Here is a 22,544-nt window from a genome sequence, read left to right as displayed (position 1 = left end):
GCGTAAGACTAAAAACGAGACTTTCAAAGGAGGTATAATTTAATTTTGGTTTAGTATTGATAAGTAAACTTGAGTCAAAGATTGCTGCAACTCCACCTCCTCGGCCCGTGCCTCGGGCAATATGAGTATTGATATGGCTGGGTGGAGTGGCCTCATTTATGCTGACATATTCTTCATGTCTCAACCAAGTTTCAGTGAGACAGCATATATCAATATTATAATCTGATATTAAATCATTTACCAATATTGCTTTAGATGCTAGAGATCTTATGTTTAAGAGACCACATTTAATATTCCTGTTTTGTTGCACTGTAGTAGTTGTTACATTTACTTTTATTAGGTTATTATGTATGACACCTCTATTAGGTTTTACCTTAACTTGTCCTTGGGCAGACACACACACCGCTAATATTGGGTATTTTATTGGGTTCGGGATTCCTATGGATGACTGCCTAGGAGAGAGCGCAGAGAAGCGTGTAAGACTGCGACTCCGCCTCCTGGTCTCAACTCCAGTTTGTCATGGATTAAGTCCACAAAGCCCTGAAATGTTTGCCGAAATGAGATCTGCACCTTCCAAAGTAGGATGAATGCCGTCTCTCTTAATCAGACCAGGTTTTCCCCAGAAGGCTATCCAATTATTTACGAAGCCCACATTGTTTGCTGGGCACCACCAAGACAACCAGCGCTGAAATGATGACATGCGGCTATACATGTCATCATTGATCAGATTGGGGAGGGGACCAGAGAAGATTACGGTGTCCGACATTGTTTTAGCATAACTACACACCGACTCCACATTAAGTTTGGTGCATTCTGATTGGCGTATACGAACATCATTACCACCGACGTGAATAACAATCCTACTGTATTTACGTGTATTCTTAGCCAGCAGTTTAAGATGCGCCTCAACGTCGCCCGCTCTGGCCCCCGGAATGCATGTGACTGTGGAGGCTTCGGTCTCTAATTTCACGTGTCTCATAATAGAGCTACCAATAACCAGAGTTGGCTTCTCAGCGGGTGTCTCGCTGAGTGGGGAATATCTGTTAGATACGTGAACGGGTTGGTGGGGACCTGCGGGTCTCTTATGCCCCTTCTGAGCAGTCACCCAGTCTCCCTGCGATACATTAACGATACATTTGAAACACCAGGCGATGCGATTCGATTCACCCCTGTTGCAATACAGTTCGATATGATTTGATTCAACATTATGCGATACGGGGCGATACGATGCGATTCAACACGGTGCAATACAATTCAATATGGTACAAAAGAGGATTTTGTTTTATTCCTTATTGACCAGCATTAACAATGTGCAAAAAACAATTACCAGATAGCAATGGCCATACAACTGCCAGACTGATGCACATAACACTCATTCAGTAGGCTAACTCACCAGTGAGCAGAAAGCAGCGGTTTCTATTATGAACATATAAAGAATACAAATAACCTTTCAAAAATAGGTCTTAATAACATTTCAACTATTATTGGCAGTCACAGGCTGCTGTAAAAATAAAAACCACTCTCACTGACATAACACCTCACTGAGCTTAACTCATATGTCTGGCTTGCAGGTTTTTCTTAAGGAATATAAGTGAAGCAAGCTGCGCTTTGCTGTCACTATGTCACCGGCTGTCCTAAACACTCGTTCAGAGGGTACACTTGTTGCAGGGATGTACAGGTAGCTCTTTGCCAATGTTGAGAGCAGTGGAAGATCCACTTGTTTTTTCCACCACTGCACACTCTCGCCAAGTAGGTGGCGCGGCACTGCTGCGACCCGGGCTCCTGTCGTGTGCTGCAGTTTTTGTATATTTATTAGGGCCGGGACTCGATTAAAAAAATTAATCTAATTAATTAGAGGCTTTGTAATTAATTAATCGAAATTAATCGCATTTTTAATCACATATAAATATTTGACCTGAGAACAGTGAGAAGCAATTTTTTTCACATGGATTTTAGTATACCATTAGGCGCATTCACACCGCAGTACTTTTCCTACAAAGGTTCATGAGAACTTAGTTCATGAGAACTCTTTGAACCTGGGGGAGGATTAGGCAAATGAAGCCGCTGACGTCACTTCTTCTTCTGCTTTGGGTTTACTGGCAGGCCGCAAACCACTTCACGGCGTATACTGCCGCCCAAAGTCCCCGGCCGGAAGTCCCCGGAGTTAGGGACTGGCTTCAGTAGAAGCTGCTGGGAGTCCCAGCAGCCTTCCGAGTAAATCGCCAGAACGCCGACACCTCCTCATCTCCACCGCTCCCATGTTTTATTTTGTGTTGCCATAAATTAGTCTCTCTGCGTTTCTGCGCTGGGCTAATGCTAATGCTAATAATGCTAATGCGAGAATAATAAAATTCACAAAACTTTTTGGGAGTTTTACGGGGCGTGGTTTGCAATCCGCCCAGCCAATCAGAAATATAGCTCTTTTCTCACAAGAGAGCCGTACGAAAGTCCCTGCTCTCTAGCAGCTCTCTGCTCTCTAGCAGGGACTTTCGTGGGGGTAAAAAGGTTCTCATGGACTAATTTTAGTACCGGCTCTTTTTGGTGTGAACGCGATAAAAGAGGCTAACGTCCACGCTAGCTTCCACGCTAGCTGCTATATGTTTTGCATTGAGGTGATACTTGAGGCTTGATGTGCTGTGGTGATATGCGAATTCCTTTTTGCATAATTTGCACACAACCGTGCTCTTATCGACGCTTCCATCCGTCCGTTTTTTAAAACAACCACTGTTGTTCACTGTGGTTTGTTGTTGTCTGAAGTCATGAACGTTAGTTGGTGCTCCAGTATAATCGGTACGCCTGAAACTCATCCAGTGAGAAACGTTCCGCGGTGCAAAAATAAGTGCGATTAAAATGCGTTAATTTTTGTGTAATTAATTAATCTTAATTAACGCGTTAAAGTCCCGGCCCTAGTATTTATGTCTGGTTAAACGTTCCGTCCTTGATTTAAACCACACGCTTTAATCAAGAGACTGTGTGTGTGTATGTTGGTACAATGACGACCATTGCGAAACTTCTACTGGCACTCTTTATCCTTGAACTTTTTCAACCATGCCAAACATTACGGGGAGGAAACAACTTGGCCCCGTCATACACCAGAGACGCACTGCTGGCCCTCCGTGCTGCGGGAAGCTTCCCACCCCCCAACCTGCCGGAGGACATACGATCTACGGCTCCGAGGAGATGTCTCCGTAGAAGGGGAAGGAGGGGAGGAGTACGGCAGCGCCTCAGACGGAGAGGCAACAGGCCGCCTTTACCCTCCATGATACTCAGTAATGTGAGGTCGCTACGGAGGAAAATGGAAGAGCTGCGGATCATCGCTACAGCCTGTTTCGAGTACCGTGAGTCCTCTATTATGGTGTTTTGTGAGACATGGCTTCATCAGGATATTCCCGACTCTTTGTGTGAACTGGAGGGTTTTTCACTCATCCGCTCGGACAGCAGTGAAACGTCGGGGAAAGGCAAAGGTGGGGGCATCTGTGTATTTATCAATGACAAGTGGAGCAGACAACACACTTTGCGTAAGACTATCTGCAGCCCCGACGTTGAACTTATGTGCTTGAGCCTAAGACCCCAGAATGATATTCCCAAACTCTCTAGGCAGGTCCTAGAGAGTTTGGGAATATCATTCTCTGCACTGTTTATATTCCACCCAGCGGGAACGCAGCAAGTGCAGCAGCTCAAATCACTGACTGTGTTCACCAGCAGCTACTACACACTCCTGACGCTCCGGTTTTTATTCTAGGGGACTTTAATCATTGCAAACTTGAACTGTCACTACCCGGTTTTCAACAATACGTTACATGTGAGACCCGGGAAGATACAATTCTAGACAAATGTTACGGAAATGTGAACAACGCATATGTGAGTAGAGCCAAACCCCCGCTTTTGAACTCGGACCATAACACTGTTCATCTAATACCTACCTACAGAACGGTTCTCAAGCATAGCAAACCACAGACCAAGACTGTAAAGGTTTGGACTAGTGACAGCAGAGAGTCTCTTAAAGGATGTTTTCTGAGTGGAGCATCTTTCATGAGATGGACGTGGATAATGCTATTGAGACGGTAACTGACTATATACAATTCTGTGTTGACAATGTGATACCTCAGAAAGAAATAACTGTGTACCCCATGTGACGACCCCTCCCCCCTTCTGCCTGGTGGTGCTCCCTGCCTTGCTGTCCTCTGGCAGGTACTGGGAGTGTCGTCCTGTTTGTGCCCGCCCAGCTAGAGGCGGAGCCACAAGAAGGTATAAAGGTTGCCCAGCTGCAAGGATCACTCTCTGATTCAGATCCTGGCATGCTGCAGCAACCTCAGCCTACAGCCTGTGTTAGGTTTGATGCACCCTCTAACATGCTACAACACCCTTCCACACACCCACACACTGCTCACACTACTGACAGTCTGATTCGTACATACACTATTCATCAGAGGTGTTTTTCTATAACCTGTTAAATAAACAGATATTTGGCATATAACTCTGTGTGGCCTCCCTATTTGTTCCAGCCTTAAGGCAGGTTGTAACAAGTGGGGGCTCGTCCGAGATAATTTCCGGTGCTGGATAACGGACATGGTGACCTATTTCAGTCAGGGAGTGTTCACACAGCTTGTTGGTTGACTCTGAGTTTTGTAGGGGAAAATAGGTCAGGTTGATGTTACTCTGTCTAAGTAACTGGTCTTACTCACAGTTATGTTTCTGTCCAAGGCAAGCTATGTTTTCCGGTATTGCTGTTTTGTGTTAAAGGCTGTCAAATGTTTGGAACCCTTATTCCTGTTAGGTATAAGCAATGAGAGACACAAGTTGTCTCCATTGAACCTTTTTTTGTTTTTGTTTGTTATTTTTGTGTAGTAAGTGGCTAGAGCATTTGCTCGGGTGCACTCCATGACTGCCTAGGTGATTTTCAATTGCTGAGAGTTAACCGGGTCACTGGGCTTTTGTGCTTAAAATCCTCCCACAATTCTACACGAAGACTAGGGTTGAGTGAGTCAGTAAGCATTTGGTAAGGTAGTTAGCCAGAGGAGTGGGGTCTCCATATGTAAAGCTGTCTTTCACTATCAGTTACTGCTGGAAAAACCTTGCCTTGGTCGGTAAACAGTTAAATGGCTTCTATTGAAGGTTTTGTTGAGTCCCCAAATGAGGATTTGTTGGATACTTATAAAAAAATATCAGCTTTTGAGAGTGGCTGACCATTACGGTCTTGAACTTCCCAAAAAGTTGAATAAAGAGGAGTTGTTGGTAGAAATAAAGGCACAGTTAGTGGAAAAAAGTGTTTTGTCTGTCTTTCTGGGGCCTACCTCCCAACAGTCAACGGAGTCAGGTAATGTTTCAGGTGTCGTTCCAGTCCTGTCTGGACTTGGGGTTGGACTATCATTTAAAGAACAGAAAGAGCTTCTAATGCTACACTTGGAACGTGATGTGGAGGTAGAAAAGTTGAGACAAAATGCCCGTCTTCAGGAAGCAGAGATGGCTTCTAGACAAAAACTAGACTTGGAGCGCTACAGATTGGAGCTGATGAGTGAAGATAAGCTTCCACCTGAGACCAGGAGAGCTGCAGAGACTGTAGGTCAGGTTCCTGCAAATCAAGCATTTGATATTACTGTCAATTTGAGGATAGTTCCGAGGTTCAACGAAAAGGACCCAGACATTTTCTTTGTGTTATTTGAGTGTCTAGCAGAGGCACGAGACTGGTCTGATGTTGAGCGCACCCTTCTGCTTCAGTGTGTCTTCACTGGAAAGGCCCAGGAGGCTTTCGCTGCCATGACTGCTGAAGACAGTAGCAATTACCAGTTGGTGAAAGCTGCTGTACTTCAGGCATTTGAGTTAGTACCTGAAGCATATCGACAGCACTTTAGGTTACTCAGAAAAGAGAAGCAGTCACATATGGAGTTTGCTCGTGATTTAACCACTAGTTTGAACCGTTGGTGTGTTTCCTCACAGGTAAAAACTCTGGAAGATCTGCAGGAGCTTATCTTGCTTGAGCAATTCAAAGGTACCTTGCCTGACCGTGTTGTTACCTACATTAATGAGCAGAAAGTAAACCTAGTTTCAGAGGCAGCCAAGCTGGCAGATGAGTTTACTCTGACCCATAAAGTGTTTTTTGGCGACAGCCGTGGTCGTGGAGATGCGGGATACAAAGAGTGGTGCGGGGGCTCACTTCAGTAAAGGTGTTACAGAAGGAAAAGATAAGTTTCCAGTTAGGATTGACCGTGGGAATCGGGGTAAGTTTGACCCCAATCGTGTCTGTAATTACTGTTTTAATAAAGGACACTGGAGAAATGATTGTCCTGAGTGGAAGAGAAAGTCCAGGCCTGGGGCAGTGTCGGCAAAAGCGTCTGGGGCTGTAGCATCGTTACGTGCAGTGGAAAGGGAAAATGTCATTGCGGCTGTGCGGAAACACACTCAGTCCTCCTTATCTGAATCGGTAATTCAGGCTCCTGTCAGTGAACATGAGGAGATAGACCCTGGTTATAAAGCTTTTGTGTCTGATGGTTTTGTTTCACTGGTCGGGAGTAAAGAGAAGGTACCGGTAAAGAGGACAGCAAGGCAGGGAGCACCACCAGGCAGAAGGGGGGAGGGGTCGTCACACCCCCTCCCTTAAAATGGAGGACCCACTAGGATCCTCCAACCTGGGGCACAAAATCACAGACACAAAACACAATAGACAAAACAAGGTTAATCTTGAAATGTTCCTACAACCTGCAAGCACATCTGTAACATCTAGTTCAACCCCTCAGCAACTTTGGTACCCAAGACGCATTTTAAGAGAGGGCAAACAGAAAAAACAGACACCCTTGCAGGGAGAAAAACACTAGTTAACCTAAGAGGTTATAGACCTGGACATGGCATCAGCCACTGTATTATCCACACCTTTGACATGCCTAATGTCCAGATGAAAAGGCTGGAAGAAGAGACACCAACGCATAAGGCGTTGATTTGGATTCTGGAGCGAGTGCAGAAAGGTTAGGGGATTATGATCTGTATAGACCACCAGGGCCCCAACTCCACTCCCAACATACACCTCAAAATGTTTTAACGCCCAGATGGACCAGCCCTTCATTCTTCATGTGGATGCTAGTAAGGTTGGAGCTGGGGCTGTACTCGCGCAGGTTGATGAGAGCGGCTCCGAATGCCCGGTGAGTTTCTTCTCTAAGAAATGTAACTCATCAATTAAACTATTCGATCATTGAAAAGGAGGCACTGGCACTCATCTGGGCGTTACAACATTTTGAGGTGTATGTTGGGAGTGGAGTTGAATTCTTAGATGATCCAGCCATCCTTGGCTTAATGCACAAAGGCAGCAGTTCATCGGCTTATCACTCTGAAATAGAGAGATGTGTGCAGTGGTGTGATTTTAACCATCTAGTGCTGAATGTGAAGAAGACTGAGGAGATGGTGTGGGACCCAAAGGCAGTGGGTGACCTTAGCCCGGTGGTTATCCACAATGAACCCATAACTCAGCTCCTATAAGTACCTCGGTGTCCATCTAGATAATACACTCAGCTGGAAGGCGCATGTTCAAGGTCTGTGCTCTAGACTTCAACAGCGATTGTACTTTCTGCGTCGACTCCGGGCTTTCGGAGTCGACCAGAAGTTCATGTTACTGTTCTATCATGCAGTGTTGGAGAGCATCATGAGGTATTACTGCCTGGTATGGTAACTTGACAGTGCAGTCAAAGTCACAGATCGCTCGCCTGGTACAGACTGCTATGAAAAGTATGGGGGTTCAAAAACACCCATCTCTCCAAAACATATACGAGCAGTCCATTATCAGACAGGCAAACAAAATGGTGTCTGATCCCACCCACATACTCCACCCAGAATTCCAGCCCTCTTCTGGTAGAAGATTCAGGGTTCCCAAGAGCAGGCTGAACCGCTAAGCACTCATTCCTACCTATGTCCATTAAGCTTCTTAACGTTCACATGAAATGAAATGTAGTCAAATGTAATGAAATGTACTTTTTAAATGTTGGCCATGAGGGGTTGTGCAATAGGTCGCCATTGTCAGTATGTGCGTCTGTGTATTGTGTTTGTTCAAACGGTGTATGACTGATGATATGTGTATGTCTCTTAATGTCCACTATGTTTGTATATGTACATGTATGCGGAACTGCAGGACGGAGTCCAGAACAAATGTCCTAACGGGGACAATAAAGTATATCGTATCGTATCACTCAAACCTAAAGCATCCCTCTCCCTGTACTTTAAGATTTCCTCCTTAGCTCTCTCCTTTGTGGTCTTCTTTACTGGTGATCTTGCGGGAGGAAATCACCGAACATCTGGTCCAAGGCCGTCTTCTTCATGGGAGGGACATCATCTAGGGAGTGGAAAAGAAGAGAAGAGAGGATTTTTAGATTTAGATTACAAACATGATGACATACAATACTATAGTATATACACCCATTTTCAAATCAATACACTTTTATAACTTTTGGCACAGTTCCTATCAAAACAAACCTGTCTCTTCTTCCTCTCTGTGGGGGCTCCTGTCACCTTCTGTTTCAGCTGCCTGGTCCTCATTAAGTGTATCACCATCCCCTGCCTGACAATAATCAGCACAGATGAGCTATTAGATTTCCTTAAACTAACCAAATAAGCGTCAGTTAAGTAAGCCACAGGTAAATAACAGTGAAAGTGAGACAGACACTAGCTACAACATATTGAGTAGTATATTCTTACCTGTCCATCCATCTTCACCACCTCTGCTGTTATCTTCATGAATATCATGTCCTTAGTTTCATTGTCATCCAGGAAAGCCAGGTCTTTGAAGCGGGGATCCAGTGCTGAGGCGTAGTGGAGGAGGTCTTGGAGATATGTGTAGCGACCATCGTAGTCCAGTCTGAATCGTTCCTTCATCTGGGAAATGACCATATGATCGCTCTCATCTGGCTGGAACTGCCTCTGCAGTTTGGTCTGGATTGGGGAGATCATTGAGATGGTGGGGTTTTTTTCCTCACTGAGGAGTGTAGTTGCTACTTTCAGGGGGAACATCAATTTGATGACCTCTGGGATTAATGTCATCCTCTGTCAGGCTGGCCATGGCTTCTCCCCTCCTTATCTTCTTTGACAGCAGGGTGTTCAACACAGCAGGCTGCTGTTCCCAAAAACGCTCCAACATGTCCAGGGAACTGTTCCACCTTGTGGAAACATCATTAGCTTGTGGTGAGGCAGGTGTAACTGGATCTGCATTTCATGGAGAACTTCAGTTGCTTTTGGGCTTTTGTGGAAATAAGTCACCACCTTCCTCATTTTCACCAGAAGCTCTGACACCCTGTCCACCTTCAGGGCTTTTTGGGAGGCCAGGTTTAGTGTGTGCACGATGCATCGCACATGTGGCTCCATCTGTGCACCAACTCCAGCCAGTATCATGTTTCTAGCATTATCTGTGACCAACGCTGGATTTGTGTCTTCAATTTTCCACTCGCGGCAAACTTCTTGCAGTAACATTGCTAGATTATTTCCTGTGTGGGCCTCGTTGAACACTCTGGTCTGCAGAACATGGCTTTGCAATATCCACTCGTCATCAACATAGTGTGCTGTGACCGTGACATGAGTCAGTGGCGCAAGACGTCCAGCGATCAACTGTAATTGCAACTCTTTGGGCATTGCTCAGCGAGTCAACTAACTCTCTTCTCACTTTGTCATAAAGAGCAGGGACTTGTTTCTCATTAAAGAACCTCCTATTTGGTACGTGGCTCCAAAATGTGGAGGAGGTGTAGGAAGCCCTCATTCTCCGTGACACTGTACGGCTGGATATCTTTACAGATAAAGAAGGCGATGGCGTCAGTTATTGCCTTGGAGCGGGTAGAACTGTTAGCCAGCGGAGCATGACAAAAAGTTGTGATATGCTGCTGCTCACCAGTCTTGCTGCCGCCAGGGATAGCCTGGTTAGCTTCAGCTGAATCCGAGGAGGATAGGGAGACAGCCGCAGACGTAATATTCACCCCATGTCACCTCTTTAGGTGCGTCGCTAAATTCGTGGTACTGCTCGTGTATTTTATAGCGGCACGGCATTGTTTGCAAATTGCTTGTGATTTATCAAGTTGTCCGTCATTTTTGAAGAATCCGAAGTGTTGCCAAACGTTTGATTTATATTTATTTTTCGGTGCGCTGTGTATTTCTTTCTCCTCGACTTCCATGCTTGTTGATAACTGTGACGCGTGCACGCGGCTCTCGGGCACAGTAGTGGCAGATCAAAGATCGTCTCTGCAGAGTGCTGACATGAGTCGATAATATTATATATGAATGAATCGGTTTTAACCGGTTTTTACCGATGCAAAGAGATGCGACAATCGATGCATTGCGAGTTCAACCCAAACTGTAGCCGATGTGCATTCTTTCAACCGGTGCACCCGCATCTTGAACGTTTATGCCGGTGCACCGATGCGAATCGGTGAATCTTAAGATCCCTAATTTATATAGTTAAAACCGGCCCTTTGAGTGCAACCTTTATGTGAATGTGGCCCGCGATGAAATTGAGTTTGACACCCCTGCTCTAAGTGATGATACACACTCCAGCTCGGAAGAATCCGCCCCATAGACACCCATTACACCACCAGAGGACACCATTACACCACCAGGAGGACACCATTACACCACCAGGAGGATACCATGACAAATATTCTCATGAATATTAAACACAACAACCTCTGAACATTAGAAATATTTGCCTCAATTCAACCTGGAACCTCTCATACAATATAAAGTGTGTGTGTGGAGGATACCATTACACCATCAGAGGACACCATTACACCACCAGGAGGACACCATTACACCACCAGGAGGATACCATTACACCATCAGAGGACACCATTACACCATCAGAGGACACTATTACACCATCAGAGGACACTATTACACCATCAGGAGGACACCATTACACCATCAGGAGGACACCATTACACCATCAGGAGGACACCATTACACCACCAGAAGGACACCATTACACCATCAGGAGGACACCATTACACCATCAGGAGGATACCATTACACCATCAGGAGGACACCATTACACCACCAGGAGGACACCATTACACCATCAGGAGGATACCATTACACCATCAGGAGGACACCATCACACCATCAGGAGGATACATTACACCATCAGGAGGATACCATTACACCACCAGGAGGACACCATTACACCATCAGGAGGATACCATCACACCATCAGGAGGATACCATTACACCATCAGGAGGATACCATTACACCATCAGGAGGATACCATTACACCATCAGGAGGATACCATTACACCATCAGGAGGACACCATTACACCATCAGAGGACAATTTACACCATCAGGAGGACACCATTACACCATCAGGAGGATACCATCACACCATCAGGAGGATACCATCACACCATCAGGAGGATACATTACACCATCAGGAGGATACCATTACACCATCAGGAGGATACCATTACACCATCAGGAGGACACCATTACACCATCAGAGGACAATTTACACCATCAGGAGGACACCATTACACCATCAGAGGACAATTTACACCATCAGGGGACAATTTACACCATCAGGAGGATACCATTACACCATCAGGAGGATACCATTACACCATCAGGAGGACACCATTACACCATCAGAGGACAATTTACACCATCAGGAGGACACCATTACACCATCAGGAGGACACCATCACACCATCAGGAGGATACATTACACCATCAGGAGGATACATTACACCATCAGGAGGATACCATTACACCATCAGGAGGATACCATTACACCATCAGGAGGACACCATTACACCATCAGAGGACAATTTACACCATCAGGAGGACACCATTACACCATCAGGAGGACACCATTACACCATCAGGAGGACACCATTACACCATCAGAGGACAATTTACACCATCAGAGGACACCATTACACCATCAGGAGGACACCATTACACCATCAGGAGGACACCATTACACCATCAGGAGGACACCATTACACCATCAGGAGGATACGTACTGACCCAGAACACCATCAGGAGGATACGTACTGACCCAGAACACCATCAGGAGGATATGTACTGACCCAGAACACCATCAGGAGCAGGGGTGTAGTGCTGAACGCCGCTCCGGCACTTCACAAAGTGCAGTACCCTAAGGTGCCATACACATGCCACGTATTTTGCGTAGCTGTGGCTTAGTTGAAAGCCCAGTGATGATCTGTTCATCTGTCATAAAATAAAACCATAGAAAATAATATGATACAGTAAAAGTACTTCTGGGTCTCTGTGAGTCATTCAAGCTCGGCTCTGTGTGTGGCAAGTAGGGTATTTTGTGTGAGCGAGCGAGAGAGCGCACCGGTACCGGGGATTGTTGTTGTTAGCATTAGCTGAATAACGGATATAAGAAGCTGTTTCTACACCAAGGCGGAAGAGAGCTGTCTCCTGTCTGTTTATCCTGTTTTAAGCTGAATAAATAAAAACAGGTTAAATAATATATAAATCTATTTCATACTATATGACAGTAAAACAAGAATACCGCTTAAAAGGGGATTGATTAGTGAAATATGCATAAAGAAAAAGTAAATCTGTTTCACATGGGTGTTGTTGAGAGATGTATCCATAGATCAGTATCCAGAGTATCCAGTCCTTAATTTTGCCCTCAAAGTGCACCAGATTGATGCATTTAACTTCAAAATGTTAAAAAAACATCTAGAGGATGTTAGGTCCACCCCCCACTTAAACACGTTCCAATGGATAAGATACTAAATACCTGAGCACAGTTTTTATATCGTAGCTATGTCCATATGCTTCTCTTTTTGTGGTCGTGCCACAACATGCATGCGCGAGTCATAGGTGCGCTCCGGCACTTATGAAAATAGCACTATACCCCTGATCAGGAGGATACCTACTGATCCAGAAGGTGACGCAGGTTCTGGTCCAGGCTCTGGTCATCCAGCTCATGCAGAATGCAGCAGCTTGACTGTTCCTCTCACCCTTCACCTCTCTTCCACTCCCTTCACTGACTGCCAGTGTCTGCAGAGAGGCTTTCAGACCCTGGTACTGGCCTGCATTGCTGTGACTAAAGCAGGCCCTACCTACAGCCAGGACATGGTTTAATCAAATACTCCAAGCAGCTCGCTCCGGCCCAAGGTTGAAGGTTGCTCGCGGCTCCGGGTACTATGACTATGCTTGCACGTCATGGTACCATAGCACCTCCAAGGCGCTAAAAATAAAACTTCAAACATCGCAAAATAAACTGGTCAGACTACTGCTTGACCTTTCATCTAGAACCCACCTCACCTCTGCCCACTTTGACAACCTAGGATGGCTTAGAGTAGACGACAGAGTACAGCTACTTGCAATGGGCCTGGTCTACAAGATCCACTACACCTCTATGGTACCCATGTACATGTCAAAATTCTTCCCAAAGGTCAAGGAATACCATGATCATAACACCAGAGGGAGCTCCACAAATCATGTGAAACCCAGATTTGGCACAAAAAAGGGGGAATACACGTTTCGCAATTATGCCACATCAAGGTGGAACGCTCTTCCCACAACTGTAAAGGAAAGTAAAACTATACTTACCTTCAAAACCTCTCTTAAAGAGCACCTTCGGGGGAGAGCATTGCAAAACTGGCCCCGTAATGGTACAAATCTCAACCTGTCGTTCAATGGACAGCTTCCCCCCCCCCCATCTATGTATATTACTCGCATTTTAGACTCTGTTACTAACTGTATATCTGTAGACTTGGTATGTCTTAAATGTCCGGTTAGGATGTATTAGAACGAAATCTAAAATGAAAATTGTAAATAAGCAATCTGTATGTAAAAAACCACCTGTATGTAAATTGTAAATAAGCCATCTGTATGTCAAATATGTCTTAAATGTCTTAAATGACATGATGAATTGGAAATGGGGGACCCTGATGTAAACAAGACGAAAGTCTTTCTCTGGTCTGCATCCCCGTAACAATTGTATGTTTTGAGCTGTACTGTACTGTACCCAATATACAAGCTGTTAATACACTTTTCAATCAATCAATCCGGTAATGGAGCTGGACTCAGTCCTATGATGTCAAACCACCTAGAAAAGAAACACCTAGAAACACCTGGAAAGACCTGAGGGATTCTGTTATGATGAAATTGTCTCTCAGGATCGTGTCTCTGTATCTGATGTCCAAACATTCAGGACATTCATCTGAAGAAACACTCTAAAGACACACTCTGAACAAACATCAATATATATATGAATTAGAGATAGTTATATACAGTGCATCACATATACGCTGTGGTCACGTATTTGATGTGGTTATATTGATAGTGCAGTTACGCATATTGATTGAGGGTTGCAGCTTGAATCAGTTGATTGAGCAGGGCCTTGTTTTGTCTGTGTTTGATGGTTTGTTTCCTCTTCTGAAACTGCTCTCTGAATGGCTCCCTCAGGTCTCATCCTTCTCTTCTACTTCGTCTTCTATGCGTTTCTGGCGGGGATGTTTTGTCTTACCATGTGGGTGATGTTACAAACTCTGGATGAAAACATCCCGACCTATCAGGACCGAGTGCCCAGTCCAGGTGAGTTCACTCTGACAGATTCTCCAGTTGACTTCCTGTTTACTGTTATGTGTGCATAATGATCATGTGCTATGAAATCATTTCTAGGTTCTGAATTACCATTGATCTCAGATCTATTTTGTTGAATGCAGGTTTGGTGATTCGTCCGCATGCAGCTGACATCTCCTTCAACCGCAGTGACCCTACAAACTACAACCAGTACACCCAACACCTGCACAACTTCCTGCAGAGTAAGCAGAAACCGACACCCTAAAGGAACGTCTCAGCAGGACACCATGTTACACGAAGCCCAATAACTGCATGGGCTTGATATGTTTCCTGTCTGAGATGATCATCATTTTCTCGAGGTTCACACAGATGTAAACAACAACCAGCTGCTGATGTTTCCTGTCTGAGATTACTGAGTTTATAACAGAACCATCCACCAGCTGTTTGGTGTAAACAGCAGTCGTAACATAAGCGGTGATGACACCGAGCAGGAGGCGTGGCCACTGATTGGTTTCCTCCCTGTCTTCAGAACAGGAAATCAGTAGATGAACCTTACGACCATCACAATAAAAGTCTGGTTGATGTTCTTGTTTTTCAGATTATAACGACAGTGTTCAGGAGCGTAACGACCTGTGTCTGGTGGGCGAATACACGGATCAGGACGCCGAGCCGGTGAAAAAGGTTTGCCAGTTCAAACGCAGTCTGTTACGCCAGTGCTCAGGTCTGTCGGACAGCAGCTTTGGATACGCCGAGGGGAAACCCTGCATCATCATCAAGATGAACCGGGTCAGTACCACCCTTCCCCCCAGTCCTCTACAACAGGAAGGCCTTATTACAGTGACATTACAGAGCATCTTCAGTGTCTCTGTTTTCACATCAGAGGAATCTAATCACGACTCCTGACAGATTTTCATTTTATTGAATGTCATTGTAAGAAATTATAAATAATAAGAAAATAATGAGAGTATGTAAAACTGAATGTCTGCAGGTCATCGGACTGAAACCCCAAGGAGACCCTTTCATCAACTGTACCGCCAAGGTAACTCAAACAGCTATCCCATAATGCACCTGTGATGTCATTAGGCAAGGCAAGTTTATTTATATAGCACTTTTCTGTACGGGACAATTCAAAGTGCTTTACAAAACAAATTAAAAGACTTTTTAGGAATACATACAGTAAAAACACATTATATTATGGCATTTTACAACAGGCACTACAAAGCAAAGATAATAAAATAATTAAAATAAACACCACAGGTATGCAATACATGTTTGAAAGGCATACTGTAGTTCGAATATGATCAGCTCAATTCAAAGCAGCCAAAGAGATGTGTTTTTAGTCTCGATTTAAAAATAGTAAGCGTTTCTGCGGACGTGCATGTTGGGTAGTTTGTTCCAGAGTGTCGGGGCATAACAGATAAACGCTGCCTCTCCATGTTTTGTTGTTACTCTCGGAGCCGATAGCAGACCCGTCCCGAGGCACCTTGATGGCTCCTAATTATGCAGGAGTTCAACAATATACTTTGGTCCTAAACGATGTAATGATTTAATTCATTAGCCAATCAAGTTTCCTGAAACAGAAAAACACAATATACACAACGTTATAGAAGGTGCTCTCCAGTGTTGAACCTTTAATTGTGTAAACCAGCGATAAGTCATTATAAGTGAGTGTTTATATTTGTACAGTTTACTGGGTGCTTCACAGCAGGTAGAAATAGTTTGATGTGTAATTCATCCACAGCCTGTCCTCTTTTCATTTTAAAATAATGGATATCCCTCACTGTCCGCAGAGAAATAGTCTGCTACAGATTAGGTATTTCCCATCTGAAGGACGCCTGGACAAGATGTTCTTCCCCTACTATGGCAAGAACACTCACGTAAGTAAACCGTGTCTGTTTATAGCTTTTATTATTATTATTATTTGTATCATTCATATTTTCATAATTTTTATTTTCATATTATAATTGTATTTATTTTTATAATTACTATTATCTTTATCATTATTTGTGTATTTAATATTATCATTATTATTAGGTCCATTCTTTTGATAAATCATCCTAACTAGAAACTGTCAGGATTTGGGCAGGAGGAAAGAACCAATGGCTGTCAGAGAGGGAGGGTTACGCAATCATGCTTTAATGAAGAGAAATCAGAGAAACCAGGCAATACAACAACATCGAGAAACTGAACCAGAAATATAATAAAATACAGCACACATCAGGACAGGGACGAAGATGAGGACCTGACAGAGAACACATAGGGCAGCAGGTATATATACAAACAGGGCTGATGTCAGATGCTTGACAGAGGGCAGCAGGTATATATACAAACAGGGCTGATGTCAGATGCTTGACAGAGGGCAGCAGGTATATATACAAACAGGGCTGATGTCAGATGCTTGACAGAGGGCAGCAGGTATATATACAAACAGGGCTGATGTCAGATGCTTGACAGAGGGCAGCAGGTATATATACAAACAGGGCTGATGTCAGATGCTTGACAGAGGGCAGCAAGTATATATACAAACAGGGCTGATGTCAGATGCTTGACAGAGGGCAGCAGGTATATATACAAACAGGGCTGATGTCAGATGCTTGACAGAGGGCAGCAGGTGTATATATACGAACAGGGCTGATGTCAGATGCTTGACAGAGGGGCAGCAGGGTATATATACAAACAGGGCTGATGTCAGATGGTTGACAGAGGGCAGCAGGTATATATACAAACAGGGCTGATGTCAGATGCTTGACAGAGGGCAGCAGGTATATATACAAACAGGGCTGATGTCAGATGCTTGACAGAGGGCAGCAGGTATATATATACAAACAGGGCTGATGTCAGATGCTTGACAGAGGGCAGCAGGTATATATATACAAACAGGGCTGATGTCAGATGCTTGACAGAGGGCAGCAGGTATATATACAAACAGGGCTGATGTCAGATTCTTGACAGAGGGCAGCAGGTATATATACAAACAGGGCTGATGTCAGGATGCTTGACAGAGGGCAGCAGGTATATATACAAACAGGGCTGATGTCAGATGCTTGACAGAGGGCAGCAGGTATATATACAAACAGGGCTGATGTCAGATGCTTGACAGAGGGCAGCAGGTATATATACAAACAGGGCTGATGTCAGATGCTTGACAGATGGCAGCAGGTATATATACAACAGGGCTGATGTCAGATGCTTGACAGAGGGCAGCAGGTATATATACGAACAGGGCTGATGTCAGATGCTTGACAGAGGGCAGCAGGTATATATACAAACAGGGCTGATGTCAGATTATTGACAGAGGGCAGCAGGCATATATACGAACAGGGCTGATGTCAGATGCTTGAACAGAGGGCAGCAGGTATATATACAAACAGGGCTGATGTCAGATGCTTGACAGAGGGCAGCAGGTATATATATACAACAGGGCTGATGTCAGATGCTTGACAGAGGGCAGCAGGTATATATACAAACAGGGCTGATGTCAGATGCTGACAGAGGGCAGCAGGTATATATACAAACAGGGCTGATGTCAGATGCTTGACAGAGGGCAGCAAGTATATATACAAACAGGGCTGATGTCAGAATGCTTGACAGAGGGCAGCAGGTATATATACAAACAGGGCTGATGTCAGATGCTTGACAGAGGGCAGCAAGTATATATACAAACAGGGCTGAATGTCAGATGCTTGACAGAGGGCAGCAGGTATATATACAAACAGGGCTGATGTCAGATGCTTGACAGAGGGCAGCAGGTGTATATATACGAACAGGGCTGATGTCAGATGCTTGACAGAGGGCAGCAGGGTATATATACAAACAGGCTGATGTCAGATGCTTGACAGAGGGCAGCAGTGTATATATACAAAACAGAGGGCTGATGTCAGATGCTTGACAGAGGGCAGCAGAGGTATATATACAAACAGGGCTGATGTTCATGATGCTTGACAGAGGGCAGCAGGTAGTATATATACAAACAGGGCTGATGTCAGATGCTTGACAGAGGGCAGCAGGTATATATACAAACAGGGCTGATGTCAGATTCTTGACAGAGGGCAGCAGGTATATATACAAACAGGGCTGATGTCAGATGCTTGACAGAGGGCAGCAGGTATATATACAAACAGGGCTGATGTCAGATGCTTGACAGAGGGCAGCAGGTATATATACAAACAGGGCTGATGTCAGATGCTTGACAGAGGGCAGCAGGTATATATATATATATATATATATATATATACAAACAGGGCTGATGTCAGATGCTTGACAGAGGGCAGCAGGTATATATACAAACAAGGGCTGATGTCAGATGCTTGACAGAGGGCAGCAGGTATATATACAAACAGGGCTGATGTCAGATGCTTGACAGAGGGCAGCAGGTATATATACAAACAGGGCTGATGTCAGATGCTTGACAGAGGGCAGCAGGTATATATACGAACAGGGCTGATGCCAGATGCTTGACAGAGGGCAGCAGGTATATATACAAATAGGACTGATGTCAGATGCTTGACAGAGGGCAGCAGGTATATATACAAACAGGGCTGATGTCAGATGCTTGACAGAGGGCAGCAGGTATATATACAAACAGGGCTGATGTCAGATTCTTGACAGAGGGCAGCAGGTATATATACGAACAGGGCTGATGCCAGATGCTTGACAGAGGGCAGCAGGTATATATACAAACAGGGCTGATGTCAGATGCTTGACAGAGGGCAGCAGGTATATATACAAACAGGGCTGATGTCAGATGCTTGACAGAGGGCAGCAGGTATATATACAAACAGGGCTGATGTCAGATGCTTGACAGAGGGCAGCAGGTATATATACGAACAGGGCTGATGTCAGATGCTTGACAGAGGGCAGCAGGTGTATATATACGAACAGGGCTGATGTCAGATGCTTGACAGAGGGAAGCAGGTATATATACAAACAGGGCTGATGTCAGATGCTTGACAGAGGGCAGCAGGTATATACAAACAGGGCTGATGTCAGATGCTTGACAGAGGGCAGCAGGTATATATACGAACAGGGCTGATGCCAGATGCTTGACAGAGGGCAGCAGGTATATATACAAACAGGGCTGATGTCAGATGCTTGACAGAGGGCAGCAGGTATATATACAAACAGGGCTGATGTCAGATGCTTGACAGAGGGCAGCAGGTGTATATATACGAACAGGGCTGATGTCAGATGCTTGACAGAGGGCAGCAGGTATATATACAAACAGGGCTGATGTCAGATGCTTGACAGAGGGCAGCAGGTATATATACAAACAGGGCTGATGTCAGATGCTTGACAGAGGGCAGCAGGTATATATACAAACAGGGCTGATGTCAGATGCTTGACAGAGGGCAGCAGGTATATATATACAAACAGGGCTGATGTCAGATGCTTGACAGAGGGCAGCAGGTATATATACAAACAGGGCTGATGTCAGATTCTTGACAGAGGGCAGCAGGTATATATACAAACAGGGCTGATGTCAGATGCTTGACAGAGGGCAGCAGGTATATATACAAACAGGGCTGATGTCAGATGCTTGACAGAGGGCAGCAGGTATATATATATACAAACAGGGCTGATGTCAGATGCTTGACAGAGGGCAGCAGGTATATATACAAACAAGGCTGATGTCAGATGCTTGACAGAGGGCAGCAGGTATATATACAAACAGGGCTGATGTCAGATGCTTGACAGAGGGCAGCAGGTATATATACAAACAGGGCTGATGTCAGATGCTTGACAGAGGGCAGCAGGTATATATACGAACAGGGCTGATGCCAGATGCTTGACAGAGGGCAGCAGGTATATATACAAACAGGGCTGATGTCAGATGCTTGACAGAGGGCAGCAGGTATATATACAAACAGGGCTGATGTCAGATGCTTGACAGAGGGCAGCAGGTATATATACAAACAGGGCTGATGTCAGATTATTGACAGAGGGCAGCAGGTATATATACGAACAGGGCTGATGCCAGATGCTTGACAGAGGGCAGCAGGTATATATACAAACAGGGCTGATGTCAGATGCTTGACAGAGGGCAGCAGGTATATATACAAACAGGGCTGATGTCAGATGCTTGACAGAGGGCAGCAGGATCGTGACAGGGAGGTATTTTAGGATAACTTCAGTGTTTGCTTGAACTTGTTGTGAACACGGATCTTTGGTTTATCTCTCAATGAATACACCAAACAGGAAGTCAGGTCATAATGCCGTGCTGGATGATTAGTGTAACGATTGTTCACCTCCTGATATCTGAATGACAGAATCACATTCATGACTTTGGCCTCTTGTGAAATATTTGGAATACTTCTCTGCGGTCCCTGAACTGAACCGCATTCATTGGGGTTCTAAGACTGTCGTGGTGCGCCCAGGATCCATCATGTGACTTCATCTTTGTTTAGAGTATACTTCATTACACAGAATGTCTTTGAATATTTATTTATATCCTGTCTCCCTCAGGCGGACTACGTGCAGCCTCTGGTCGCAGTGCAGCTGTTGCTATCGAAAGAAGACCTGAACGTGGAGCAGACGGTTGAGTGTAGAGTGGAGGGTTCAAACCTGCGTAACAATGATGAGCGGGACAAGGCTCTAGGTCGGGTCACTTTCCGGGTCTTGGTGTCCGAGTAACCAAACCAGCCTGTTATCCTGGATCCACAAACTCATTTAAACTGTGAATGAATCACTCTGTAATCCAGACCTGATCCAATCCTGGACATCTGAATCTGCTTCAACCTGTATGAGGTCACCTGAACCACTGACACCTGATCCTGACCTTGTTTCACTTTTGATCATGGTCCTAAATCTGGTTCAGGTTAAGACCTGATCCTGGTTCAGTCCTGTTTTTGAAGGTTTTCAGTTGTTGGAGCAGATCAGGTCTGTTGAAGCATGTGAACCAGCTGCACATTGATGTGTTGTTTTTTAAATGTATTTATAAAGTGATGTAATAAATAGAATGAGCCCAGCACAAACTAACCAACCGTATTATTGAAGACAGGAAAATAACTATTTCTAAACTTTGTAAAACATTCAGCTGCTCAGTAATAGGATTACTGTTCTCCACACATGGAAGCACATGAACTGCCTTTACAATATTAAGAAACTGTAAATGTGATTACTCAGTTTCCAGATGTTAGCTGAACATCAGGCTCAGGGAGGAGGAGCAGCAGCCGGATGACTGAGCGTACAGCAACACGTTACAGAGAGCGCTTCACTGTAGGCTGTTTTAACAGTTATCACATTACTGATTGTCTGTATGTTCACATTGCACATCAGCATTGAACAGAATATTCCAGTTTATGCAAACCACTACCGACAAAGATTTTAGTGTTTTAGCACAAACTTTTCATAGATGGGTTAGAGATGTAGAAAATGATAAATGTTTAATGTAGTTTCCTGTTTCAACGTGTCCCAGTGTAACACTGACTGTAGAATAGAGATGAATTATGAAGATGATCAAATCAGGTATTTGAGAGGGTGCTTAATACGGGTGTTAACCAGATGTAACTGAAAGTGCACCCTCTAGAGGTTTAACACTACACTGTGAGGGAACATGTTGCTGGTGTTCTACCTGCTGGGACCCCCACCTGTGTTTGTAAACATACTTTGTTACACATGAGTTCTACCAATATGTCCAACCCACTGTTGTACAGTTTTTGAAATGTGAATTGAAGTGTGATCCAAATGACTACTGTTGTATGATTATTAAACAAAATGAGTCTTCAGTAAATCAGCTTCATTTTTCATTCATTTAGGATCAAAAGCCACATCTTTTGATCCTTCATTGTCATGTGGAAATGTATGCGAAATTGAAAATTCGTAATTGCCAGGTGTATATATTGGGGGTTAGGTTTATCAAATATCTCATGGGCTTCCCCACTCAGTCCATCAAGACTCGAGCAGTTATACAGAAGTCCAAGGCAAGGCACGGGCCGGCGCATCGCGGTCAAAGTAATCCCTAGCCATATGAACTTTGACCCTTAGAGATAGGTGACAGAGGTGAAGAGGCACGGCGTGTCTAT

General features: G+C 44.6%; 1 protein-coding gene across 1 annotated transcript; it reads left to right on the top strand.

Moving 5' to 3' along the window:
• The first annotated feature begins 2,977 nt into the window (after nucleotides 1-2,977).
• LOC117556879 (sodium/potassium-transporting ATPase subunit beta-3-like) lies at nucleotides 2,978-22,256 on the top strand. The gene is made up of 7 exons (XM_034232449.1): nucleotides 2,978-3,338; nucleotides 14,407-14,535; nucleotides 14,667-14,765; nucleotides 15,122-15,309; nucleotides 15,512-15,562; nucleotides 16,314-16,400; nucleotides 20,986-22,256. Exons 1-7 carry the CDS (start codon nucleotides 2,993-2,995, stop codon nucleotides 21,151-21,153), a joined length of 1,068 nt encoding a protein of 355 aa, XP_034088340.1. The 5' UTR covers nucleotides 2,978-2,992; the 3' UTR covers nucleotides 21,154-22,256.
• Nucleotides 22,257-22,544: the final 288 nt, after the last annotated feature.

Source organism: Gymnodraco acuticeps, unplaced genomic scaffold (assembly GCF_902827175.1).
Source record: "Gymnodraco acuticeps unplaced genomic scaffold, fGymAcu1.1, whole genome shotgun sequence".
Classification (NCBI taxonomy): Eukaryota; Metazoa; Chordata; class Actinopteri; order Perciformes; family Bathydraconidae; genus Gymnodraco; species Gymnodraco acuticeps.
This window is presented reverse-complemented; position numbering and strand designations above follow the sequence as displayed.